This window comes from Argentina silus (assembly GCF_951799395.1).
Source record: "Argentina silus genome assembly, chromosome: 8".
NCBI classification, from domain to species: Eukaryota; Metazoa; Chordata; class Actinopteri; order Argentiniformes; family Argentinidae; genus Argentina; species Argentina silus.
The window spans coordinates 9,780,600-9,808,099 of record NC_139662.1 but is presented as its reverse complement, the minus strand read 5'-3'; the positions used below and the strand labels follow the sequence as shown (position 1 = coordinate 9,808,099).

General features: G+C 50.3%; 2 protein-coding genes across 2 annotated transcripts in view; one reads left to right on the top strand and one right to left on the bottom strand.

The window, feature by feature from the left end:
- Nucleotides 1-6,848, top strand: part of pdzd4 (PDZ domain containing 4) — a gene marked incomplete at both ends in the record, with an annotated part of 14,387 nt that extends 7,539 nt beyond the window's left edge. The window contains 5 exons of the mRNA XM_083676020.1: nt 327-425; nt 770-832; nt 1,830-1,931; nt 4,468-4,565; nt 4,865-6,848. Coding sequence (XP_083532146.1) covers nt 327-425; nt 770-832; nt 1,830-1,931; nt 4,468-4,565; nt 4,865-6,848 — 2,346 coding nt within the window. The remainder of the gene's footprint in view (nt 1-326; nt 426-769; nt 833-1,829; nt 1,932-4,467; nt 4,566-4,864) is intronic.
- Nucleotides 6,849-12,361: 5,513 nt separating this feature from the next.
- The window catches only part of LOC310808920 (IQ motif and SEC7 domain-containing protein 1-like), a gene marked incomplete at both ends in the record, with an annotated part of 64,360 nt that continues 49,221 nt past the window's right edge, over nt 12,362-27,500 (bottom strand). The window contains 14 exon segments of the mRNA XM_083676019.1: nt 12,362-13,789; nt 14,442-14,491; nt 16,745-16,948; nt 17,219-17,380; nt 18,420-18,519; nt 18,845-18,970; nt 19,347-19,486; nt 20,025-20,191; nt 20,488-20,610; nt 21,655-21,816; nt 22,639-23,816; nt 25,486-25,836; nt 26,661-26,768; nt 26,770-27,016. Coding sequence (XP_083532145.1) covers nt 12,362-13,789; nt 14,442-14,491; nt 16,745-16,948; nt 17,219-17,380; nt 18,420-18,519; nt 18,845-18,970; nt 19,347-19,486; nt 20,025-20,191; nt 20,488-20,610; nt 21,655-21,816; nt 22,639-23,816; nt 25,486-25,836; nt 26,661-26,768; nt 26,770-27,016 — 4,546 coding nt within the window.

The following is a 27,500-nucleotide window of genomic DNA, read 5'->3' as shown; positions in this document are numbered from 1 at the left end:
TAAAGGACTTGCCCTTAATGAGCTGTCATCCATTGAATGGGAAATGACACTGTTGTGTTACACACAGGGGGAGTGGTTGCACAAAGCAGCTATTACACCGGGCCGTATTCTGAAGAAGGCTTCATTTGCCTTTCTGTATTTCAGCAACGTTGGGTTTCCTTTGGACTCTAGGGGGATATATGTGTCACTTCAAGACATTTGTGTAGTTTCTATTATTTGAAGCTCTCTCTTTCTCTCTCTCTCTCTTTCTCTCTCTCTCTCTTTCTCTCGTTCATTATCCCCTTTCTCCCCCCACCCCTCCTCTCTCTCTCTCTCCCTCTGTTCAGGAGGTGGAGTTGTATAAGTCCCGTCAGCAGGACAAGCTGGGCCTGACAGTGTGTTACCGTACCGATGATGAGGAGGACCTGGGAATCTACGTGGGGGAGGTGAGGAATGAGAGTAGCCTCTGTCTCGGAGGTGGTTAGGAATCACTCTCCCGTGATGAGGTGTAGCCTGCGACGAGGAGGTCCTCTTGGTATAGTGGTTTACGTCTGTGGCGTCCATACGAGAAGCTCCCTTGGTTCAAACCCCCGCCAGATACACCTCGATAAGATTCAAACCGCTGGCCTTGTTGTACGGCCTGAGTACCTCACTCTGCAATACCTCGTTTGAATAACGTTGGACGATGTTTTACTCTAATAATCCTAACCCCCAAAACCGACTCCAAATGATGGCCTCACCACAGAGTTTGCGGTTTGATCCGAATGTAAATGTTTCTCTTCTCTACCAGGTCAATCCCAACAGCATAGCAGCGAAGAACGGCCGTATTCGTGAGGGGGACCGAATACTGCAGGTACATAACGTCTGACAACACGTCACATACAATACAGTCTGACACACATCTCCACCGGGGGAGGCTGGTAGGAGGCAGACATCGGAGGACGGGCTCATTGTAATGCAAGGAATGGAATAGAGGAATGGTATCAAACATTATATTTAGATACCATTCCTCATTTCATGCCATGCATTACAGTGAGCCCCGTCCTCCGATTTCTACCTCCACCAGCCTCCACTGGTCTCCACACCCCCTGTTTCCACCAAGTAGGGCAGGCCTGGTAGCTAGCATGGGGCTAGCCACACATTGTAGCTAGCGAGCTGGGTGGTGAGACTGCCCCAGTGACAGCTGGCCTAAAAATAGAGGAGAAATGACGCAAGTTTTATTCAGCACACAGAAGTCTAGAGACCGCAGTCAGACAGGGACATAATAAACCCCCCCCCGGAAGTCTCATATTACCATGGTAACAAGGCCATCGATCGACGTTGAGGCCTGTTCTTATGACAACAGAACAGAATGCGAGAGCGAGGAGATGTTGCATAAACATTTTTTTTTTTTTTTTTTTTGGAAAAAAATTGCTTGTTACTTCGCAGAAGGTATCACATCATCTCCATTGCATAATGTTTCAACCAGGCTGTGCCTTCATGTAGCTGTCCATCATTCTTCCCTAATCGAGTGATTTCCGACAGGCTTGTAACAATAGCTAAATTAGCATGTTAGCGTCCTTGAAAGCTGACAAGCCCATGCTTGCTGACTGTTCAGCTTTGTATATACAATGTTCAACCGTCTCTGTATTCGACCAACCCAGGTTGGCTACATGAATCAATCATCATGATACTGTATATCCCTCTCCTTGTCTGTCTCCCTCTCTGTCTCACTGTCTCTGTCTCCCTCTCCCTGTCTCCTTCTCTGTCTCCCTCTCCTTGTCTCCCTGTCTCTGTCTCCCTCTCCCTGTCTCCCTCTTCCTGTCTCTCTCTCCCTGTCTCACTTGTCCCTCTCCCTGTCTCTCTGTCAGATCAATGGAGTGGACATCCAGAACAGGGAGGAGGCGGTGGCCATTCTGACCAGAGAGGACAGCATCAACTTCTCACTGCTGCTGGCTCGCCCTGAGATAGAGGTGACCAGACACACCCTTCTATAACCCTGCACACTCTTCCACAACACCATCAATGTACTACTCTAGTTTTACATGAGAACCGATAGAGCACATACAGTTGCAATGCATTCATAGCACATTAGGAGACTTGTCATAAGGATGTAGGACTGCATTGTAATGTCTTACATCAACCCATAATGATCCTGAACTCTTTTCAGTCATTTTCCGTCAGTTGAATAAAACAAAGTCTTATCGACAGACATAACATATTATGAGGACATTATACAGCATCATACATGCCTTTCACAAGTTATAATGTGCATGCCTTGAAGGAGGTATTACCACATTCTTCTACTCCAAACTATTTTTCTAGTGTAGGTCTACATTACTGATACTGAGGTATATACATAAATCCATACAATGTTATATAAGATATATACACTCACCAAACACTTTATTCGGAACACTATACTAATACTGGCTGTGGCATTCAAGCGATGATAGATTGGTATTAACTCTATTCAAAATATATCTATATCTATTCACACACACCAAAACCCATAGACAGTCAGTCACTCTATCTTACACCCACACTCCCATTTTCTATGCCCCCCCCCCCCCCCCACCACCACCACCCCCACCCCCACCCCACCCCCTCACCCCACACACTCACACACTGTTGATAAATCTTTCACCGTGACAACATATCCCAAAGCGATTGCCCAGATCTGCTGACTGCAGGGGAAGACGGTCTGCATATTTTTACACGTCAAGGCTACAAATATGTGATCACTCACTGAGACAGCATTGAGGAAACCACTGGTAGATTTCCATAACAAAAAGGGAAAAATAGACATTTTATTGTACCACCAAGTAATAGAAAAAAAAAGAAAGAAAGAGAGTGAGAGAGAGAGAGAGAGAGAGAGAGAGAGGGGGGGGGGGGGCGGTGGGTGGGTAAAGAGAGAGCATGACATCTTTAAAAGAGTAAAAGGAGAAAGGTGAAGGGGATGATATAGGGAGCAAGGGAGGGAGGGGACTTTATGGGGAATAGAGGAGGGGAGGTTTATCCTCAATGTCCCATTTTGTTACTTCAAGGTCACTGCTTTGTATCCACACACACACACACACACACACACACACACGCATGCACACAAACCCATAAAAACACACACACATAAACACACACACACACACACACACACACACACACGCACGCCCACGCCCACGCCCACGCCCACGCACAAGCCTTGCCATTATAGCCAGAAACATAGCCTTACATTATATGAATACTAAACACAGAGACACATGCAATACATTCACATACTAAACACAACCCAACCTTGTCCTACTTTACGTTTGAGCGGCCATGTAAGAGATGTTTCTCTACGTATATAACGTTGTGTCAGACAGTCTCCCCATTACACAATGTGTCCCTTCCTCTAAACACAGGATAGATTGACAGCAGGGACAGAGGAGCAGAGAGGTAAGGGACACACCTAACAAGGAGGGCAGTGGAGAACAATGAGAGAGAGGGGGGGGGGGGGTGAAGGGACAATGACGGGATTTAGAGCTTACTCAATTATCAGGGGAGGGGGGGGGGGAATGACGGAATGAAGAGAGGGGGGGGGGGGATGAAGAGAGAGGTTAACATCCTTACAATGACAGGCTAGAATCAATGTTCTTCTCTGTTTCACTGTCTCTGAGAAACAGTTCAATTAGCCTCTCGAGCTAACTCGCTAAATTTACATTTATGGCATTTAGCAGGCGCCTTTATCCAAAGCAACTTACAACAAATACATTTGTTCAAGTAGGTGAATCATCTATCCATCAGTCATCATAAGATAAAGTAATCAATGCTCGGACCAGGGGCCATTGGCAGTCACAATGCTAGAAGAAGGAAAAATTACTATTCTTTTTTTTTCTCAAGAGGCACTCCTGATATCCATCGACGGCACTAGAATATTAACAGAGCGGAATGAAATCCATTCCAGAATATCAGTTTCACATGGAATGACTGTAAGAGCTAGTGGAGTACAAAATCTTACTGTAATATTGTACTCCACTCCATGGCATCAGATCGCTTTGATGTAACATATTGCTGTTTTAGAAGGCCGCTGATTCAAACACACATACTCCACATATTATGTTTACATTACTCAATGTTCAATGGAAACAATTAAATGCTTGTAGAATTAGTCTAACATTGATTTTGACTGTCAAGAGTGTGTCCCCACCTAGTGTCTTGTTTGTGAATCTACTGTAGTGTTTGTTGACTCACACTCACACAAGCCTGAACAGTATCTCAATATCTCAATATCTCTAAACATTTTTGTGCAGCCCAAGAATGTATATGAAATATTTCTCATATTTTCTCTCTCTCTCTCTCTCTCTCCCTCTCTCCCTATTTCCCCTTCTCTCTTTCTCTCCTACATGATTAACTTGCCAATCTGTCATGGCCATCAATAACGATATTGAAATATTCGATGCCCTTGATCCACCATGACCCACCATGACCTACCCCCCCACCCCCACCCGTCACCCCCCCACCCCCTCCCAGACTGAGAACCAGGGGGACCCGGAGGAGCTGGACGTGGAGCTGCCGATCGAGATGAGTGTGGAGGGTTTCCACACCTCCCACCTGCCCAGCCTCTGCAGGTGGGCTACAGCTCTATCAGTCCTCCGTTTAACAACACCGTATCACTATCTGTTGTCTTTGTTCGTTTGCTTGTTTGTCGGACATACATCATTCTATTTTCAAATCTCTGGTTGACAGCATTTATCTGTATTGTTGAAGAGCCCATTTGAATTGCACTTTCTTGAATGACACTGGAAATTTAAAGTTTGTTATCAATATTACTCATTCCTTCTTACAGGCTGAGGAAGAGGGGGCTACCCGGACCTGGAGCTCCAGGAGGGGGAGAAGGAGGAGGGGGTGAGGAGGCAGGGGGGGAGAGACGGGAGCCCTGGTCCCCTAACAAAGACCGAGACCCCCCCATCCTCAGCATGGCCCCCCTCAGTAACAGCCAGGAGCTGGACAGCGGGGTGGGCCGCACGGACGAGAGCACCCGCAACGAGGAGTCCTCGGAACACGACCTCCTGGGGGACGAGCAGACCAGCGCCCCCAACACCAACACCACCAACACCCCCGGCAGCATGCGCAAGTTCCGCCCCGGACGCAGCCCCGGAGCCCCGCCCCGAGGGGACACCCCGCCCCTCCTCCACCTCCGGGAGATCCACCTCAGCACCGACTCCCTCCCCGGCCTGGACGGTGGCGGAGGGGGAGGAGGAGGGGGGGCGTCCCCCCTGATGATGATGATGATGCCGGGCCTGACCGAGGAAGAGTGCGAGAGGTACCGGGAGCTGCTGGAGATCAGGTGTCAGTACGAGAGGAACGGGAACGCGGGAGGAGGAGGAGGAGGAGGTGGGGGAGGTGAGGAGGAGGGCGAGGCGGAGGAGGAGGGGGAAGGGGAGGGGGAGGGCAAGGCTCCTCTGGACACCAACTGCAACGAGAGCCTGACCCAGCACGAGATGGCCCTGCTGGAGGAGGAACTGCGCCACCTGGAGTTCAAGTGTCGGAACATCCTGAGGGCCCAGAAGATGCAGCAGCTCAGAGAGCGCTGCCTGAAAGCCTGGCTCCTGGAGGAGGAGGCGGCGGCCAGCCGCGGCCCCCCTCTCGCCCCCTCCGGACCCCCGGACGCGGACGAACCCCCCCACCACGAGTTGTCTGACATCAACGAGGTACCGGAGAGGGAGAGGTCAGACAAGGACAGCACCAGCGCGTACAACACCGGGGGAGAGAGCTGCAGGAGCACACCTCTGGTCAGCACGGAGCAGTTCCCCCCTCTGTCCATCCAGGAGGAGGGGGACTCCAGCGCCTCGGCCACCCTGCGCCCCCACACCCCCAGCAGGACCAGAGACCGGGCCGGGCGGGGGGGGGGGGAGAGGGGACACGCCTCCTTCTCTCCAAACAGCTATAAGAAATTCCAAACGGCCAACGCCAGCACGAGCCCCGCCCCCCCGCCCAAGTTCAGATCTCTGACCCGGGACGGCGTGTCGCGGAGGGGGGTGGCGGAGGGCGGGACGATGACCAGGCGCTCCCCCAAAACCAACGGCGCCCACGACAGGGCGGGAGGGGGACGCAGCGCCGAATCCAGCCCGTATTTCACCCGTCGTCACAGGCCCTTGGAGCGCTACCAGAGCTGCATGCAGCTGCAGTCAGAGGTCATGATCGACTGCCTGGACGACAGGGACAGAGAGAGGATCCTGGAGGAGGAGAGAGGGGCGGCGGCGGGCAGCAGCGGCCCCGCCAGCCCCAGGAGCGTCAACAGCGCCCCCGCAGGCTCGGAGGACCACCACCACCACCAACACCACCACCACCACCACCCGAGCCCCTCCCGCCTCCCGCCCCTGTCCCTCAACCTGGGCCCCGCCTCGCCCCGCATGGAGTGGAAGGTCAAAATCCGCAGCGACGGCACGCGCTACGTGGCCAAGCGGCCCGTCAGGGACCGCCTCCTCAAGGCGCGCGCCATCAAGATCCGCGAGGAGCGCAGCGGCATGACCACGGACGACGACGCCGTGAGCGAGATGAAGATGGGACGCTACTGGAGCAAGGAGGAGAGGAAGCAGCAGCTGTTGAGGGCCAGGGAACAGCGGCGCCGCAGGGAGTTCATGATGCAGAGTCGCCTGGACTACCTGAGGGGGGGGGGGGAGACCCAGGGGGAGGGCTCTGACACCGCGGAGGGGAAGGCGGGGGGGCGCCAGGGGGCGCCGCAGGAGCACAACAGCATCCTGGCCCTGAGCCAGAGGAAGGTCATGAAGAAGAGGAACAGGAGGATCCTGGACAACTGGATCACCATCCAGGAGCTGCTGTCTCACGGCTCACGCTCTCCGGACGGGAAGAAGGTGTACAACCCTCTGTTGTCTGTCACCACGGTGTAGAGAGAGAGAGAGAGAGAGAGAGAGAGGGGGATACAGAGGAGGGACAATAATAGAACTCCATACATCCCCTCTATGAAGACGGTCTGAGAGGGGGAAGAGAAGACTTTATCATCATTACTGGTGTCATCATGATAGAGAGAGGAGAGGAGAGGAGAGGAGAGGAGAGGAGAGGAGAGGAGAGGAGAGGAGAGGAGAGGTCAAGACAATGATCTGTATCGAATGTGCTCCATGTACATTAGGAAGGTCTGAGGGGAGAGGGACGGAGAAGAGAGGCGAGGAGAGTAGAGGAGAGGAGGACAGTTGATAAGAGGAGAGGAGAGGAGGGGAGGAGAGGAGAGGAGAGGAGAGGAGAGGAGAGGAGAGGAGAGGAGAGGAGAGGAGAGGAGAGGAGAGGAGAGGAGTATACGTGTGACGTGTATAGAATCTACTCCATGTACAGTAGGAAGGTCTGAGGGGGAGTCAGTGGCAGGAAAGCCATCTGCGACATGACAGAACTCTGACTGAATTTAAAGAGAGAAGGACACACTGATAAATTCAAGCATTTGCCACAGAGGATCAAGACCGAGATAAGAGCTGATTTCTGTAAATCATGTGGGGGAAAAAAAGTGTCAAAAAGTATGAAGTCATTGATTTGTAAGTTACTGAAGAATGCTGTTATAGGACTATGGGCGAAGGAAATGCACCGAAAATAGAGTTAGTAGGGAACGAAGCATTTTAATATTAAGAATTTCTTAAGCCCATTTTTACTTGGAACGAAAACAGACAATTGTGGAGAAGAAGAGAGAAGAAAGCAAGATAACATGGACAAGCTGTACCAGAACATCATGTCATTCACACAGTAAGTAGTGGAGACAAAGAAGAACAACTGCCCAAACCTCTGCCTCTGTGAAGTGAATGAATAGAGATTAGAGTAGACATTGTAGACAGGAGAGACAACTGCTCAGTCGAATGAGTAACAAGCTGAGGGATATAGGGGCTTGGGAGCCAGAGAGAGGACGATGGGAAGATACTCATTTCTCCATTGTAGCACAAGCCTTTAAAGCACAGAGGAGATAGCCTGACATACATGAAAGAATGAGTATTCTAAGTTAATAGGGGAGAGAGAGATAGACACAGATAGAGAGAGAGAGCAACCCCTTACCCACATGGAATAACAGCACAGAGAGAGAGAGTATAGGAGACCATTAATTCTCAGAGTTAGTGTTGACAACTCAGTTCAATCATCCATGCGAAAAATAGATCTTCCATTTGTAGAACCCCTATTTCCTCTTGTACAGTGCCAATCTCAGTATGTGGAGTATCTGCTGCATCCACCAGCTATTAAAGTAGACTGGTCTCAATTTGTCAAACCCCTAATGGGCGAGGAGCAGTTTGATTGTAATAAAGTACTTGCATGGTTTGACAAATGGAGCTGTACAGACGAACGTGACACTGAAAATACTCTATTCTAAATATTATTATAACTGAATGTCTTTGTGAATTCTGTGTGTGTCTGGAAGAACTTTTAGTCATTCGTAGAATTTGTGTTGTTTTTCCTTATTAATTTCCTATTACGTCTCTTTCTTCATCGGTGTTGCTTCTGTAAATGTGACTACATGGGTTTCGTTAGCATACTAAAGGTGTACAAGGTGTTGTTGAGGAAAATCTTCTGTGTTCCTGACATGTTTTAGAATAAAAAAAAATGTTTTATATGCTTCCCATTACTCTGTTCCCGATGTGTCAAGCCAGAACATAGGTTCTATTGTTGGAGAATGCCAGTCAGTGTTCTACGTGGAATTGTTAGTCACCTCATATTTTATCGAGCTATAGTCCATATTTTACACAGATTTTAGCCGTACCAGTACCAAGACCAGTGCCAGTGAAATCAGCTTCATGCATTAGCTTTCTCCCAGCAAATCGAAACACTGCATAATATACATTATGTAAGAGCTAGCGAACGACGAGGTGTGTGGTAATAAGAAAACAATCAGCACTGCGGAGGTGTAAAACGGCCCGAGGCGCGCCAACGTTTCACACCTCCACGGCCTGGATTGTTTTTCCAATAAACGCACACCTCGTTGACGTTCCCGTACTGATGCCTTTTTTCAGCGGTTAATAAAAACCACGCACACTCTTTCCAACAGCAAGAACATGTTTTATATTAGAAGAGCAATAAATATTCACCTTTCAATAGTCTCTGCATTTTTAATTTGAAACCAGATACATACTGTATATACAGCTAAAATGTCCATACATATTTGTTATATTTTAAAAGAATGCCTGCTCTGGAACACACGTATACCGTACGGATACAATTTTACAATGACTATTCGGTCTTCCCTCCCTAAAAATAAACAAATGCATTCTATTTGTCCATTCCCTTTTAGTTACAGAGACATAGTACAGTCCATTCCAGAGTACAGGTGTATTACTCATAGTACAGTAGATAGTATGTACATTCAGGTAGTTTATACAGCTTCATTCACTAGGTGCAGTAAGAACACATGCAACAGCGATCACGACGGTCAAGAAAGACACTGGCATTTCTGATCAGAGACAATAACAGCCAACATATAGACCTTGAAGCAGCTGGACTGAAGTGCGTTCTCCTAACTGGGCCTAAGTGGGTTCTCTATGTCCCCCATCCCTCACTGTCATCCCTCTCTTAAGTTCTTACATTTACCATAGCCCAAGACGTTACTGCTCATGTGAGCGAGGGGGTTAAAAATACAATGGGGAGGAGAGGAGGGGAGAGTCGAGGAGAGAGAGAGAGAGAGAGAGTGAGGGATGTCCTGTCGTGTGTGGTTCAATGTGGACTGGCTGAGGCTGTAAACCGACACTCTAATTCAACAAATCTGCCTCTGTGGCTGCCTCTGTACGTTCCAATCTACACACACTAGCACATCACACAGAAGGTTATTGGCCATTAATGGTACTGGCCATGCATTCTAAGTGGGATGCTAATGTGGTGCTGGAAACATCTGCCTTCTGAATAGAACCCCTTCTGGAGGTTACAGGAAGTATAACACCAGCTGTGTGTCAGCCTAGGCCAATCAGAGAGCTGTAAACCGTGGGTGGCGGTGTGGGGGAGGGGCCGTAGGATGTGGCGTGTGACTGGTGGGATGTAGGAGGCTGCAGTGGGATTGGACGAGGCACTGGCGGAGCGGTCTCTGCCGTCGCTGTGTGCAAAACCACAAAACTTAATTGACAAAGCAACACCTCCACACTATGGAGATGCCGGAGAAAATAATAGTAATCTGGTGTTTGTGTGTGTGTGTGTGTGTGCGCGTGCGCACGCGTGCGTGTGTGTATGCAAGCACATGTGCAGACTGTCACAGACCCAGTCGGCCTGCTTGAGTTAAGTAATCAATATTGAGTCGATATAAAGACATATCGTAACAAGTGTAACAAGTGACTCACTATAGGCTATTTAACAGTTTGTTTCAGTGGAATGTTTCTTTTTGAAACACACAGACATCGAATTACATACAGTATCTGTATTGCCAGTGCTTAACCACCCAACTAATAAAACCACACCGTCTCCATCTTCCAGCACAATATGAAAAAGAAACCAAAAACAGTACAAAACAATAGTTAGTTAGTAATATTAGTAGTAGCTGTTACACCAACAATATCAATAATAATATCAGTAGTAATTGCCATCATACTGCACTGTAGGTACAACTCAAACTATTCTGACCGACCTCAAGCACAAAAAAACCCCAAAACACACACATTTCTCTCATTTAGAGCCGATGTCTGAGAGAATGTCTGAGAGCTTGCACCGTTTGTTATGACTTTTGCTCCGAAAATATGGATGCATTTCCATATGGTGAACAGAAAATGTCCAGAGCATTTTCTCTGCCTCGATTTCCTCAGATTAAAAGTTAAAATCATTCTTCTTTCTTTTCAGTTGCAGTAAAGTAGATCAATTAAATACAGAATAAAAAATGCCCAATAGCCAACAATTGTTACAATTATAGAATTTGTGAATTGACTGCAATGATGTCAATTCTTTGAGTATAATAGGAAACCAATATGTCTCTTGTGAAATAAACTGTACTTTGACTTCATCGCTTTTGAGTAAATGCCAAGACAGTTAGATAGGGGGGTATAGGCATTCTAGCACGTGATTCAAATTGCACTGCACATGTTAAGGTACAATACGTATGTTAGTCTACAATCAATTAATATAAGAATATAATAATTGACATTTAATATATTGTTTTTCCCCAATAATCATTGAAGTATGCATTCACAAACATCCAATAACATGATCAAGACTCTGTAGTGTTAAAAAAAGCCTAAAGAGATATCAATGCACTGGCATGAGAGGCTTATGACACTGTACAAAAAAAACCTTTTTTCAAAGAAAATACTGTTTGATAGTAGCAGACATTCCAGCTTTTTGCATTCAAGTCCTCCAAGGAATTAGGCTGTTGTCCCAAGTCACTGAGGAGTGTCCATAAAGAAGCCCTGATAAGTCTGTTTGACCTATCGGAACGGATGAAACTGTGGAAGTGACCAATGCAATGCCCACGTGTTGAACACACAGCGCCCTGGTAATAGTAACATCTGTCTTTAAAATGTAGTGGCTTTACATTTGTACATATATATGATTCTATATCTGTTAGTGTTTCACATGCTAGTATGTCTCTGTTATTAATTCACTCTTGTGTATGCCTTTTCAGCTTGAAACCTATTTGTGCACATTGCTAAATGTTTTTCACACTGCTAATACAGTACATCTGTAGACGTCAACACCTGCATTCAGCTGATCTCAAACCAGTGAGAGCCACAATGCCTTCTTCATTGCACATCGACAAGTAAGAGTCACGGCCTGTACTGAGTCCAAGACAGACACAGACTGGACGCTTGACTCCACATCCCACAACGAGCCAGATTTGGCGCCCCTTCCTTACCGTCGTCTTCTCACCTGGCGACGTATGATGAGGTCATACACACATGCCCCGCTAAGACACAAACACCACCATTTCACCTGCACATCACTAAAGGACATTCCTCTACGGTGACCTACGGTGAACTACGACCTACGTCCTGCCTCTGTCTCCACAACCAAACCCTCTCCGTTTACGATGGACCACAGGCTGGCTTTCATTGGCTGCCGTGTCAAGTGTGGGGGCGGGACACGAATATCCTACCTCCAATAGGAGCCAGCCAGAGAGAGAGAGAGAGAGAGAGAGAGAGAGAGAGAGAGAGAGAGAGAGAGACTGTAGAGGAGTAACTGAACAAGCGCGTGTTCGTTCATGCATACGGTACAGTACAGAGTCAGTCTGTGTTTCTGTGCGAGTGCCCCGTCCTGCCAAACTGCCGGCTCTGAGGGAAGCGAATGTGAAAGTAGCAGAGCCTGAGCAGGCTGCGTCTCCTCCTCCTCTTCCTCTTGCCTGATCCCGAGCGGCCGTGTGGGTTCGCCTGGCCGTGGCCCCTCCTCATCCTCCTCATCCTCCTCCTCTCTGCTCTCAACAGCGCCCCCTGGCTGCTCGTCCCGGGGTCCCAGCCTCGCCCCCCACGTCTCACACCACCGTACTGATGCGGTTGATAGGCTTGGACTTGGAGCTGCCCCCCGTGCCCGTGCTGCTGTTGCTGCCTCCCCCCTGCTGCTGCTGCTGCTGCCCTCCCCCCAGTGGAGGACCCCCCCCCTGCTGCTGCTGGTGCTGGAGGGGGTGAGGGGAGAGAGGGGTAAGCGGGATATGGGGGGACAAAGGGGGGGGTAAAGGGGAGTGGGGTGGGGGAGGGGGAATGGAAGAGAGCGGCGGGTACTGGGGCATGTACTGCGGGGCCTGGGGGATGTGGCGTGCCGACGGGACCTGGGGGGGCGCCGCGAAGATGAAGTGAGGCTGGTGCTTGGAGTAGGAAACGAGGTTGGGGCTGTGGGGGCCATGGACCAGGCCCGGGTGGGGGCTGTGAACGAGGCCCGGGTGGGGGCTGTGGATCTGGCCCGGGTGGGGGCTGTGGTTGTGGGTATGCGTATGAGCGTGGGAGTGTGCGTGAGGGTGGGGCTGCGAGTGGGACAGCGTCAGGGGGAGCTTGCCACCGCCGCCTACCCCCCCTCCCGCCCCCCGGGGGACCGAGTGTATGGTGTGCGTAGAGTGCGTGTGGTAGAGGGCCAGCGGGGGGGGCACCGGGGAGTGAGGGGTGTGAGGAGAAAGGGGAGGCCCTGGAGGGCAGCCCGAGCCCATAGACAGGTTGGCGTAGCGTCCATGTTGGGCCAGCTGGGACAGCTGTTGGAGCTGGGTGTGGGAGGGAGCGGCAGCGGGGCCCAGGCTCCCCATAACCCCCATAACCCCCCGCTTGGGCAGCGAGCCTCTGTGGATGGTGTGGGGGGTGGGCGCCTGGGTAGAGGGCGGGCTGGGAATAGGCACGGTCTGGACGTGGTAGCGGTGGTGATGGTGGTAGGGAGGCGGCGGCTGCCCAGCACTGCTGTTGTTGTGGCAGTACTGGGCGTGCAGCGCCTGGATCTTGGAGGGCCCTCCGCTGTCGGATTGGCTGAGGGCGGATGGGGAGGGTGGGGGCGGGCCTCCGGTGGTAGGCGGGGGCACAGGTGCAGGGTAGTGTGGCCCTGGAGGGATGAGAGGTCCAGGATGTTTGCCACGCCTGCTGCCGAACAGGTTGCCCAGGAAGGAGCCCCCTGCGCTGGGGCCCGCCCCTGCCAGGCCGCCCCCCATCCCACCTATCCCTCCCATCCCTCCCATCCCGCCCATCCCGCCCATCCCCATCCCACCCATCCCTCCTCGGTCTACGCTGCTGGGGGGTGCTCCTCCACCCCCACCCGTCCCAGCAGCGTTGTGTTGTTGCCCCGGCCCACCCCCCATCCCCACTCCGGGGCTCAGGATGGGGCGTTGGGGCCGGTAGTCTTCTAGTCCGTAGCAGGCGCCGGGCGGAATACCTCCTCCGGCCATGGTGAGGCGCTGGTGAGGCCTGGGGCTGCTAATGATGGAGCCCTGCGGCAGAGGGAGAGCAGAGACAGAGAGACAGAGAAGAAGAGTGAGCGAATACAAGAAAATCCACACATCAGATATACTGAGTTTGAGAAAGACGGGCGGCCATTCGGCGAAACGTGGAGGATTGACAACGAAAAAGGGCCGACAAGCCGGAGTCACATGCTGCTGGACAGCTGGTCCATAAAACCACAGTCAACACATACTAGCCGTTGCCATGCAAGTGCTTCACGTGCAGTTTTCATAGCAGAGATACACATACAATAAAGTTTAAGTACAGAAACACACACATATATATATCACACATATATCTCCATTTCCATGCGCAGACGTTCAGGGACATCAAAACAGAACATCACGTCATCCATTCCAGTCCTATGCAGAACACGCCGGTGAGATGAACAGAACAGACATGCACACGTGTCCTTGTACGGTGACAGACGTTGAGTGTCATTTAGAACAGTTAGTGACGATGGAACATTGATGAAGGGGATTAGTGAACATCCATTACAGCAGAATGACACAAAACGGTGGTGGTTGTTGTGTTTTTTTTTTTTTTTGGGGGGGGGGGCCGACATGAAAAAGCATGATTTTCTCCCCATACCACCCACACCCCCCCCCCCCCCCCCCCCCACGCCCCCACAAACAGACTTACTTCCATCGTACTGTCCAGGGAGCCGACACTGTTTCTGCGACCACGCTTCCCTGCAAACCCCCAAAACCCAGGAAGCAAAGAGCAGCCAGGTCAAAGGTTAGGAGGTTACCGCTAGTTTCCCTCCAAACCAAAATCTCTCTAAAAAAAAACAACTACTGTGCATGCACACATAGATACGATAGGACTCCATCAACCTCAGGGAGGACGTTGGTGACCCTTGTCAGGCACCCATAGGAAATTGAAATTTCAGAAAAGCGCCGGTGTTATTGTTCAGTTGATGACCATGGCAGGCTATGGCAGGGGGGGGTGGGGGAGAGGGAGGGGGGCGGGGGGGGGACAGCTGATCCTAGATGAGTGATTCTAGGGAGAACAGCGAGGCTGGAAGTGAACACAGTGTATTCCCCCCCCTTACTTCACATCCAGAAGTTCACAGCTCATTTGGCCATGGCGACTTGTCGCTTGTAGCTTTTTCCACTGACTGCACTGTGCACTCAACCCAGACATAACAAAATAACTCAAGGGCAAAACATTTGTTTTTTTTCTTCTCTCTCTCTCTCTCTCTCTCTCTCTCTCTCTCTCTCTCTCTCTCTCTCTCTCTCTCTCTCTCTGTCTGCTTCCAGTGATCTCATTGGGACTGTTGGAAACAAGTGAAAATGACACAAATGGTCCGAAAAAAAGACCTAAAATCGAGTGCCAATGTCCTTTTTCCGACTTTGTATGACGTCTGAAGTCACCCGATTCCATTGAGAAATCGAACCGACGGCAGAGCCTTATCCAGACAGGGCCCACGTCAGGAGCAGCTCATTCAGGATTCATTATTGGTTTTCAAGAGGTGATGATGATGAACGTGTCAGAACTCTCGTCCTGGCAAGTATCCCAGTCGTGAAATGAAATACGTCAGATGTCGGGGCATCAAGTGATGCAGACAGAACCATCGATCATCTCCTGCTATCGCAAAACTGTCTGCTGCTACCACGCTTGTAGAAGCAATTTCCTTCTTTAATTCCAACCATTAGCCATTTTAAAATAGCGATATTCCAATATTCATAATTCCCTATTCCTATAGATTTCATTTATCTTCTACAGTACCGGAAGGTTCCATGAGTGGGAGGGGGAGGCTAAGCGAGGTAGACTCCTGTATCTAAAGGTGCGTCCCAATAATCTGTCCTCTATTCCTGACATCTGCCTTCCTCGTTTCCTTCTACAAAACCCATTGGGAGGAGAAAATCTAAGGTTTCTCCCCTTCTCCCTTTTTGAGAGAAAGAAGCAAGGAGAACGTAGAGGAAAGACGATTGTCCTGAGTCTCTAAGGTTTTACTTGACTTCGTTTTAATTACAATGACAGATGTATGGTTGATTCACTTACTCTGGACAAATGTACTTACTGTAAGTCGCTTTGGATGCAAGCTCTGCTAAATGAGTGAAATGTACAAATGTAAATGTAATGAGTTCGCACTGACACTCTTAACAGACCTGTCATCCGACAGTTCTCCCACTGGCCAGCAGATGGGGACAGAACACCATATACAGTAGCTCCAAGGCAGCCTGCTCTCTCCTCAGGATCAATTATATAATTAAAAACACTTCTGACCTTCAGTCTGTCTATCTGTCTACCTGTCTGTCTACCTGTCTGTTTGTCTACCCGTCTGTCTCCCTGTCTGTTTGTCTACTCATCTGTCTCCCTGTCTGTTTGTCTACTCGTCTGTCTACCTGTCTGTTTGTCTGTCTGTGTTCTTTGCAACTCTGTCTAAGACCGAAGCATCCTAATGACAATCATTTGAAATGACTCTCTGCTTTCTCCATCTCCTGCATCGACATCATAATGACAGTCACTTAGAGAAGATGGAAGTGGTGTCTAGACCTTTAGAACAAAGGAGATGGCTGATTGAAAAGGTTAAGTGGATATTTAGACAAATGACCACTGGAAACAGATTTATTATAACCCTGGGTAGAGCTGACGTCTGGGACATTGTGTTTGTGTCGGAGTATGCTTGTTATTGTATCAGACCTGGGTCTATATGTATTTCCCATTATCTATCTGTCTATCTATCTATCCATCCATCCATCCATCCATCCATCCATCCATCCATCCATCCATCTATCTATCTATCTATATATACATACATGACATACTGTATGGGTTTGAAGTATCTGGCAAATACTTATAGTACTATAGTATTTGAGGTGTGCATGAGTGTTGTTAGGGATTGTGCACTTTGGGGGCCATTCCATTGGTTCCATTGTACCACGAAAATGAAACCGCATCTGAGGTATTGAAAAGCAAAGTGTGTGTGTGTGTCGTACCTGTATCAGAGAGGTCCCTCAGGGACGAGCTGAGTGCCGTGCGTTTGAGTCCATCTACGTTGGCGTAGGTGTCATCCAGACTGGGCCTTCCCAGAGTGCCGTTCACCGCCTCGCCCTTCATGCCGCCGCCGCCGCCGCCAGCACCGGAAGCGCCGGCCCCCACACCACTGGGCCGCATCACCCCCTTCTGCTTCTCCAACTCCGCTGTACAGAGAACAGGGGGGTGGAGGAGAGAGAGAGAGAGAGAGAGAGAGAGAAAGAAACGGAAATGGAGAGGGAGGGGGAGTAAAAGGAGTGGGTTAGGGGTAAAACGAGTAGAGTAGGAGTGGGAAGGAACAGAAGCAAGGGAAAAACATATGAAATCTTTCATTTATGGAACCATAAACTCAAGAGAGGAACCCCCAAATTCCCTCCGTAGTTTCCTCACGGGGGTGTTGTACCGTGACGACGGGTAGTAACGTCCTGAACACTCACATTCCACCCGATACTTCTCCATCTCCTGAACCTCGGTGATGCTCTCCCGCAGGTCGCTGGTGAAGCGGGTCCGGTCCTGCTGGCTGGGAGCCGTGAACACGATCAGGACCTTCCTCTCCCCTCCCGGGATGGCCGACGTCAGACGGATACCGTGGGGGTAGTCTGTTACGCGAAGACATGGTGCGCACGCACACACACACACACACACACACACATACAGGACTAAGCATCCTTATAGTACAGTAGTAGGCTATCTCTTTGACATGGTGGTAGAGTACAGGATGGGTGATGTACAGGTATTTACCGTATAAAAACAGAGATGTACCGTTTCTAACATAGAGTAGTGTGTGTGTACTGTATATATACAGGCAGGGATGTAGGAGGAGAATTTTTTTTTTAGAAAAAAGGCCCATATCGTTGGACACTGGAGAAAACGAGGTAAAAGCTCAAAACGAGGTTAAAATGCACCGGAAATGTGCTCATTTTGGTAAAAGTTGGGTAAACGCTACTCACCCAATAATAATAATAACAATAATAATAATAATAATGGAATTATTAATCACGTAAATGCTGTTATTTTACCGTTATTTTACCCTTGGCTACATCACTATACAGGAATTTAGTATGTGTAATACTGTATGTAGTATAGGCTACAGTACATCATTATGGCCCTGGGCCACACACAACAAGCCAGATAGACTTACTGTACAAACATGACCGTACAGCCTCACACACCCTTGTACAGCGAGGCTACTGTATATCTCTGCCTTGTATGCTATGGCTCTGGGCTACAATCCAATAATCTAATGAATATGATGATTGTGATCTACAAACAGCAATCTGTTACAGTCATTGGGTGGGAGTGGGGGGATGGGGGGATGGGGGGGGGGGGGGGGGGTGAGAGCCAAGGGGGTAAAAAGAATAAATAAATCCAAAATGAAAAAACATCATTTCGACATACATTTCTACAGCGTCTTGTACCATATAACCCATTATTGAGATAAACATCATTTACGGTTTACGATTAGGAAATTATAGGCGGGGAGCGGGGGCGGGGGGTGGTGTGGGGTGGGGGCGGGGGGGTGGTTAAAAAGAAAGCTAAAATGGCCTGTGTTTCTGCTGTCGTGTGCAAATGCATACTGTGGGGGTATAAATAGATGGAGGGACAGATGGAGGGACAGATGGAGAGACAAATACTTACAGGAGTTCTGGAACATGTGAACTTGCATCTCCACCAGAGGAAAGGACTGTCTGAAACTGTATGTCACAGAGGTCTTCTTCTTCTGGAAGATCTTTGTCACCTGAGGAGGGAGGGAGGCAGACATATGTTGCTGAAAGGCTAGTGTCTACACTAAGCTGCTGTGGCAGAGGGGAGTTGAGGAGTTAGCCAGAAGGAGAGAAGACGGGATGGACCCACTCTATGGGTGGACTGGAGCATCATTATCACAAGTGAAAATGGTTTTGTTTCCATTTTTCTGAAGCCAAGTTCATTTAAATAGTGATTTTTTCGATTGTATTTGTTCAGAATTGCACCCCTGATGTTAGGTTAGCACATAGTGTACTAGATAACGATGTCCTACTACATTATGGTACAGACTAAAGAGAGAAATCTGAGGGGCTTCGTACCACGAGCAGGTCGTTGAAGAGGAACACCTCTCTCTGGTGGACCCCACTCCTCTGGGGTCGGTTAGGGTCCGGCACCTCGTACAGCTGGCAGCAACACACCAACCTGCGATGGGGCAAGGAGAGCACCTGCACACACACACACACACACACGCAAGCACGCGCACACACCAGACACGCAAGCACACGTACGCACACGCACACACACACACACACCACATAGAGGTTAACGGTCACACGCATCACATACAGCTCAAATCTTCGCCTGATCGGTATTCACACCGCACCATCTCATCACCGAACAGCCAACAAGACCGAAAGTCAAACAAAAACAACTGCACCTTCTTTTTAGAAATGTTCAAAAAACTTAAACAAACACTGGAAAAATCGTCTATGCATTTGTATACAGGCTTTATTTTTTCTCACCAGAACATTTTCCAAAAAGGGAGGGGGGGGGGTTCCACTGACTGACAACAGTGACTTAAACACAGTTGGTGAGACTCACAGGCTTCTTGCCGACCACGACCCTCTCCACCGCCTGGACCTGGGACACGTGGTCATCGTTGGTACGAAGCTCCCACTTCTGGATGCGCTGGTAGATCCCTACCAGTAGGTCTCTAGGGATGTCCTGACCATTGTCCACTCCTGGGGGGTGAAAAGAACAGGGGAGAGAGGGGGAGAGAGAGAGAGAGAGAGAGAGAGGGAAAAGAGAAAAAAAAAGAAGTGACAGACATAACCATTTAGTAGACTGCTGATACAGCGTACAGATAGAGGTGGAAGAGATAACAGAGAGGAGAGAATCAGAGAGATGAGGAAGATGAGAGACAGAGAGACAGAGGGAGAGAGACGGACAGACAGAGAGAGAGATTGACAGAGGTAAATAAGAAAGAAGAGAGAGAGAGAGACAGCGAGAGACAGAGAGAGACGGACAGACAGAGAGAGAGAGATTGATAGAGGCAAATAAGAAAGAAGAGAGAGAGAGTGAGAGAGAGAGAGAGGAAGGGAGAGAGAGAGAATGAGAGAGACAGAGACAGAGAGAGAGAGAGAGACGGAAGAAAAGACAGAAGACAGGGTGAGTGAGATAGGATGTGAGACGATGACCTAGGCTGTAGGAGATGACAGTGAGGATGGAGAATGTGAGACCGAGATGCATTGAGGTGGACTGTACTCCTCGTCCTCCTACCTCGGAGGTTTTTGATGAAGTCCTCCAGCTTCATCTTCCTCTCAGGCTTGACGTTGGGGCTGTACATGTCTGTGTTGAGGAGGATGATGGCGAAGGCCAGGATGAAGATGGTGTCAGGGTTCTGGAACTGGCGGATCAGCACCGGGTTACACACACAATACCTCTGACTGAGAGAGAGAGAGAAAGAGAGAGAGAGAAAGGGGGGGGAGAGAGAAGGAGAAAGAGAGAGAGATATTGGAGAGAGCAGTCTTAATGGAGTCAAATACAAACGACTCTTGAGTCAAATACAAACTGGTCGGAGTAAACTCCACAAATTCAATCCATTTCAATCCGATTTCAACGGTACCAGCGGTATCATTTCATGTCACTTTGAACTGCAACGCGCGAAGGTCGTTTCAAAGGTATTTTAAATACGTCAATTCTCCACTCCACACTGCCAACCGCGAGCCCCGCAAGCTTGCACCTGAAAGCCTCCACCAGTCTCTCCACCTTCTGAGCCTCTCCCTGGACCTTGATCTGAGCCTGGAACTTCCTCAGAGCGTCGTCCAGATCCATCCCTGAGAAATCCATCTCATCTACCACACAACTGAGGACCAGGGACAGGGAGAGGGAGAGGGAGAGGGAGAGAGGGGGAGAGGGGGAGGGAGAGGGAGGGAGAGGGAGGGAGAGGGAGAGAGGGAGAGAGGGGGAGGGAGAGAGAGAGGGAGAAAGAGAGAGAGGGAGAGAGAGAGGGAGAGAGAGGGGGAGAGGGAGAAGGGGAGGGAAAGGGAGTGGGAGAGACACACAGTACAGAGAATAAGACGGATATACAGTATAAAAGATGTATGTCTAGAGGCACATTTTGTCGTCTCTGTGTAGAGCCAGCATCTCTTCCTCATGATGTGCATGTACACTCACTTAACACTTTATTAGGAACACCTGTACACCTTCTCATGGTGGAGGTGGTGTAATGGTGTGGGGAATGTTTTCTTGGCACACTTTGGACCTGTTAATACCAATCAATCATCGCTTGAATGCCACAGCCTATTTGAGTATTGTTGCTGACCATGTGCATCCCTTCATGGCCACAATTTACCCATCTTCTAATGGCTACTTCCAGCATGTCACAAAGCAAATGCCATCTCAAACTGGTTTCATGAACAAGACAATGGGTTCAGTGTTCTTCAGCGGCCTTCCCAGTCACCGGATATGAATCCAATAGAACACCTTTGGGATGTGGTAGAACTGGAGATTCACAGCTTGAAAGTGCACCTGAAAAATCTGCATGCTACATGCAATCATGTCATCATGTCAGAATCTCAAAGGAATGTTTCCAACATCTTGTGGAAGCAATACCACGAAGAACTGAGGCTGTTTTGAGAGCAAAGGGAGGCCCTACCCAGTATTAGTATAGTGTTCCTAATAAAGAGCAAAGGGAGGCCCTACCCAGTATTAGTATAGTGTTCCTAATAAAGTGTTTGGTGAGTGTATCTGCGCATATGTGCAAGCGCATTGCAGCCCCATCATAGTGAGCACCACCATCATCAATGTTGTACTGTATATGAAGCTGTCATAGGGAAAAAATAACTGTACGTGTGAAAATACCACACTAGTCTGATATGGAGCGTCCCTGGTAAGTGGTGCCACTCACTCGAGCACGTCCTTGTTAAACTGCTTCTGCCTGCAGCCCAGGAACTCTCCCACCATCTGCCTGCTCAGGCCCTTCCTCTCCAGGATGAACCTGGCGATGCCCACAGGCGTGTCCGACACAAAGCCCCGCTCGATCAGGTACTGGATACCCTTCTCTGGCTTCCTGCGCAGGGAAGACGACACACACAAACAGACAAACACGCACACACACACACAAACGTACGCATGCACACGCACACGCCGAATGCACCGACACACACACACACACACACAAACACACACACACACACACGAACAGACACACACACACACACACACATGCACACACACACACACCGAACGCACCGATGCACAAACACACACACACACACACACACACACACACACACACACACACACACAGACACACACAGACACACACACACACACACACACACACACACACACACAATGAAGTGAGATCAAATCCAACAGATTTGAAGGAGACTCAGTTTCACCTCCCGGAGGGAGAGAGAAAGAGGATATCAACAACCGTTCACTCACTTATCTAAATCCCAGCTCAGCCTACTGACTGGAGGTTTACCTTTAGCTCTCCCACCCACTGCTGTTTACTCTGCTGTCACCCACATACTACCATATCACCACCCTCCCTATCACCATATTACCCTACTGTCTGTCTGTCTGTCTGTCTGTCTGTCTGTCCATCCCTCTCTTCCCCTCCCTCCATCATCCATCTATATACTGTATCTATCAATACATTCATCTACCCCTCCATCTATTTATATCTATCCATCCATCCCTCCATCTATTTATATATCTATTCATCCATCCATCCCTCCATCTATTTATATCCATCCATCCATCCAACCCTCCATCTATTTATATCTATCTATCCATCTATCCATCCATCCACCCATCCATCCATTTATATATCCATCCCTCCATCTATCTGTCTATCCATCTCCACTCAGGAGTCCCTCCTTACTTGTTGAAGAGGTTGAGTCCGATGCGGTACTGTCTCCTCTGGACCACGTCGTTGTTGAAGGCGGGGGAGTCCCAGCTGTGGCGGCTCTCCCTCTGATAGGTCTGCTTGCCCAGGGGGGGGAGGGGCTCCCGCAGGCTGTCCCGGGACGACGACCCCGAGCTGCAGTTGATGGTCTCGTTGGAGTTGGTGGTGGAGTTGAGGGAGTCGTTGTCCCCGTCCGACTGTTCCAGGCCACCAGAGGGCAGCGCCGTGGCGGAGGACGAGGACGACAGGGGGGTGAGGGGAGGCTGCTGGGGGGACTGGGACGAGGACGAGTCCTGGTACTGGTGGTGGTGGTGCATGGGGTGGTGGTGGGGGTGGGGGTGGGGGTGCGGGTGGGCTTGGTGTGCCTGGTGTGGGTGTGGGTGGGGGTTGGGGTGGGCTTGGTGGGGGTGGTGGTGCATGACTGTGTGGTGGGGGAGGTGGGCGGGGATGGCGGAGGGGTGGGGGGGGCGGCCGGCCGCGGTCGGGGTGCGGGTCTGGCCCTGGGCCGTGGGGACGGAGCGTCCGTTGGGGTTGTGTTTGATGGTGCCCTGAGGTGACCCCCCCGCTCCCCCTACTCCTCCTCCGCCCCCCGCCGCGGGGTCCTGCTCGTAGACCAGCTGTCTGCTGAGGGACCCCCGGTCCGAGCGGTCGCTCATGTCCACGGAGCTGTCGCTGGGGGGCTCGATGGTGAGCAGGGGCAGGTGGGCGCCCCTCAGACGGAAGTCCCGACACTCCGTGCAGGGGGTGCTGCGTCGGCTGGTGCCGCTGCCCCCTCCCTCGGTGTCCCTGCTGTCCTCGCGGCCCCCCACCCCGCTGCTCATGCCCCAGTACTCTGTGTCGGTGCTGCTGGGGGCTCGGTCTATGGAGAGGGGGGAGGAGGGGAGGCCGTCGTCCATGTAGAGGGTGACGTCGCTGTAGGAGGTGGCCGTGCTGTCCTCGTGCATGCTCAGCCCCCCTCCCCCGCCCCTCTCCCTGTCTCCCCCCAGGCCGCCGCCGCCGCGGCGGGACGAGGGGTTGTTGCTCCACACACACTCCCCGAAGTCGTCGGCCTCCACCACTCCTATCCCTCCCCCCTCCCCGCTGCCCTCCTGGGAGTCCTCTCGTCCCGACTGGCAGGTGAGGGAGTCGTCCATGGAGTCCGCCAGAGACTTCACCTGAACACACATAGAAAGACACACACACACACACACACACACACACACACACACATACACACATATGGTTAAAGCAGTCGTTGAAGGTACACACACTGGTGTTCAATGGCAGTAGAAAAGGTTAACTGTTAAAATGTCATTACACGTGATGTCGGTGAAGATACAGTATCAAACGTGAAGAGAGCCGACGGAAGACTCTGTATAACTGAAGGACCTCCATGCGAGTTGTGATTAAACTGAAGAGGTGATTTAAAAGCTGGAAGGAGTGTGTTAGGCAGTAGCGTGATTCCATTAGCTAACACGCTGGCCACCATGCAATTACCTCAATATATGGCCCATTTAATACAGCGAGAATCGAGAAACCCGAACAAACCGGCCGTAATATCGGAAAATAACAGTCGGTCTTTCCGTGACCGATAAGAAGGTACAAAGAGAGCGCGCGAATCCTCCTCTATAAAACAGACATACTTCTCCATTTTAATGTATTACCACTTAACCTTTATTTTACCTGGGGGTCCCATTGACGTCGAGAGACCTGTTTTCCAGGATAAAGCCTGCCCAAGAGAGATACACCAAAACACAGAACTTAATATGTTCTATCTTATCTTCATTTGTGTTTTCTTTTTCGATATATACACTCACTGAACACTTTATTAGGAACACCTGTACACCTTCTCATGGTGGAGGTGGTGGAATGGTGTGGGGAATGTTTTCTTGGCACACTTTGGGCCCGTTAATACCAATCAATCATCGCTTGAATGCCACAGCCTATTTGAGTATTGTTGCTGACCGTGTGCATCCCTTCATGGCCACAATTTACTTCCAGCATGATAAGGCACCATGTCACAAAGCAAAAGTCGTCTCAAACTGGTTTCATGAACATGAGAACATGACAATGAGTTCAGTGTTCTTCAGTGGCCTTCCCAGTCACCGGATCAGAATCCAATAGAGCACCTTTGGGATGTGGTAGAACGGGAGATTCACAGCTTGAAAGTGCACCTGAAAAATCTGCAGGAATTGCGTGATGCAATCATGTCAACATGGACCAGAATCTTAAAGGAATGTTTCCAGAATCAAGGCTGTTTTGAGCGGGAGGGAGGCCCTACACAGTATTAGTATAGTGTTCCTAATAAAGTGTTCAGTGAGTGTACTTCCCTCTCTTAACCTTTGTATTGATCTTTTTGCTCGTATTTCCGTTGAGAGGAGCTGTTCTCAACATTGTCCTTAATAATAATATAACCACCCGAAATAGACTTGCAGTGTCAGCTGTGTTGCAGTGTCTGACATCAGCTGTGATGTTTCTGCATGATTGGAAAAGGTGGCTACCAGAGACAGAAAGCAGGAAATGAGTCCACTCCCCAAGAACACCCCTTGACAACTGTAAACAAACCTGTGTCACCCCAAGACACTCCATTTTAGAAAACGCTTTTTCGTGACCAAAACAGCGTTCGTAAATCAAATATTTCCTTGAAAGGATCTCATTCCCTGATCGCTGCCGATGAAACACAGTCATCAGAACCTTTGGGATGCTTGAATCTTACGTATGACACCATCCTTTTGAAAAAAAAAAACTGGTTCGATCCACACCATGGTGTACCAACGGTTTAGTGAATCAATGATTTCTCATCAATGATTGAGAAAGTCCAGAAACCCCCCATGCTACTCTCACCTCTTTGGAGAAGGAATCATCCAGGTGTGTGTACTCCTCCCTGTCCCCCTGGCAGTGTGTGGGGGACCCGGGCTCCAGGTCTCCCTGCCCCCCCAGGCCCATGGCTGCAGGGTGGGGGGGGTACCTCTGCGGCTGGCCCGGGGTCTGGGCTTGCGGCTGCCGGTCGTCAAACGAGTACTGCATGCGCATGTTGGACAGGATGATGCGGCGGGTCATCCTGCTCTCGGAGGCGGAGCTTCGCAGGCGCTCAAAGTTCTTGTTCATGCGGTACTGACGGAACGCCGTCTGGATGGTGCGCGCCGCCCGCCGACTCAGGAAGTAGCCGCCATACTTCCTCTCCAGCATCTCCACCTGCGAGGCGAGAACAAGCCGGTGAGAGAGAGAGAGAGAGAAAGAGAGAGAGAGAGAGAGGGAGAGAGAGAGAGAGAGAGGGAGAGAGAGAGAGAGGGAGAGAGAGAGAGAGAGAGAGAGAGAGAGAGGGAGAGAGAGAGAGAGAGAGGGAGAGAGAGAGAGAGAGAGAGAGAGAGAGAGAGAGAGGGAGAGAGAGAGAGGGAGAGAGAGAGAGAGAGAGAGAGAGAGAGAGAGAGAGAGAGGGAGATGAGGAGAAACGTGATCATTGTCGTGGCAACCTCCCATTGGCGTTTGTTTTCATGACTGCTCCTAATCACACAACAACAACAAACAAACTGACAATTCGCTGTCAAACAAAGTAGCCACAGTCTATCTATATATCCCACAAATGTGCAACAACCATATGTTCTATACAGTAGAGGGGAGGCTGGCGGAGGTAGAAATCGGAGGACGGGCTCACTGTAACGCAAGGAACAGCATGAGGAATGTTACCAAACACCCACGTCTACCTCCACCAGCCTCCCCTCTATATAGAACATATGCTAGTTTGTCATATTGCACATTTGTGGAATGTATAGATAGAAGGTTGCTACTTTGTTTGACAGTGAATAGTCAGTTTGTTTGTTTGTTGTTGTTAGGGTTAGGGTTAGAGTTAGGGGTTAGGGTTAGAGTTGGGTTAGGTTAGGGTTAGTGATTAGGGTTAGGGTTAGTGATTAGGGTTAGGGTTAGTGATGAGGAGCAGTCACAGCAGTGGTCGGGTTAGGGTTAGGGTTAGGGTTAGGGTCCGGGCTAGCCCCTAACCCCTGCGGCGGCCCCTACGTTACCTTCTTATCCTGGAGGTCGGTGGAGAGCTCATAGCTGTCGGACAGGGCTTTGCAGCGCTTGTTGTCCTCCTCCTCCTGCTTGCGCAGCGCCAGGCTTGCGGGCTGGTGGGCGTGTCCGCTGGGCCCAGGCCAGAGAGGCTGGGCTAGGGGGGGGCCACAGGGGGGGGGGGCCCTGGGAGCCGAGGCTCGGACCTGGACCTGGACCGGGACCGAGGCTGAGGCTGAGGCCGGCGCTGCTGGTGCTGTAGCGGTGGTGGTGGGGGTGGTGGTCAGCGTTGCCCAGGTAACCAGGACCCTGGCTGCACACGCTGTCCGAGAAACTGGCCGTGTCGCCGCATTGGGGCTCCCCCTCCACACTGGGAGACGGAGGAGAGGAGAGAGAGAGAGGAGAGAGGAGAGAGGGAGGACAGTTAAGTGCTGTGAATGGTTAAACAGAGAGTGGGGGGGGTCGGGAGGGAGGAAGAGAGAGAGATGGGATGACCGGGAGAAAGAGATGTGGCAAGAGAGAGAGAGAGAGAGAGAGAGAGAGAGAGACACTCAGAGACGACAGTTAAGTGCTATGAATGGTTAAACAGAGAGAGGGAGAGGAGGGCAGGAGGGGGGGGGGGGAGAGAGAGAGATGGGATGACAGATTGAAAGAGATGTGGAGAGAGAGAGAGAGAGAGAGAGAGAGAGAGAGAGAGAGAGAGAGATAGAGACAGAGAGAGAGAGACGTGGCAGATGGGGGAAAGCGGAGGATCGGCTCCCAATCCCTCTACTCAGAGTTGTCATTGCTCTGGACAAACACCAAATCAAACCCCGGGAATGACTTGCCTTCTACTCAGTCCCAAAATGCGGCAC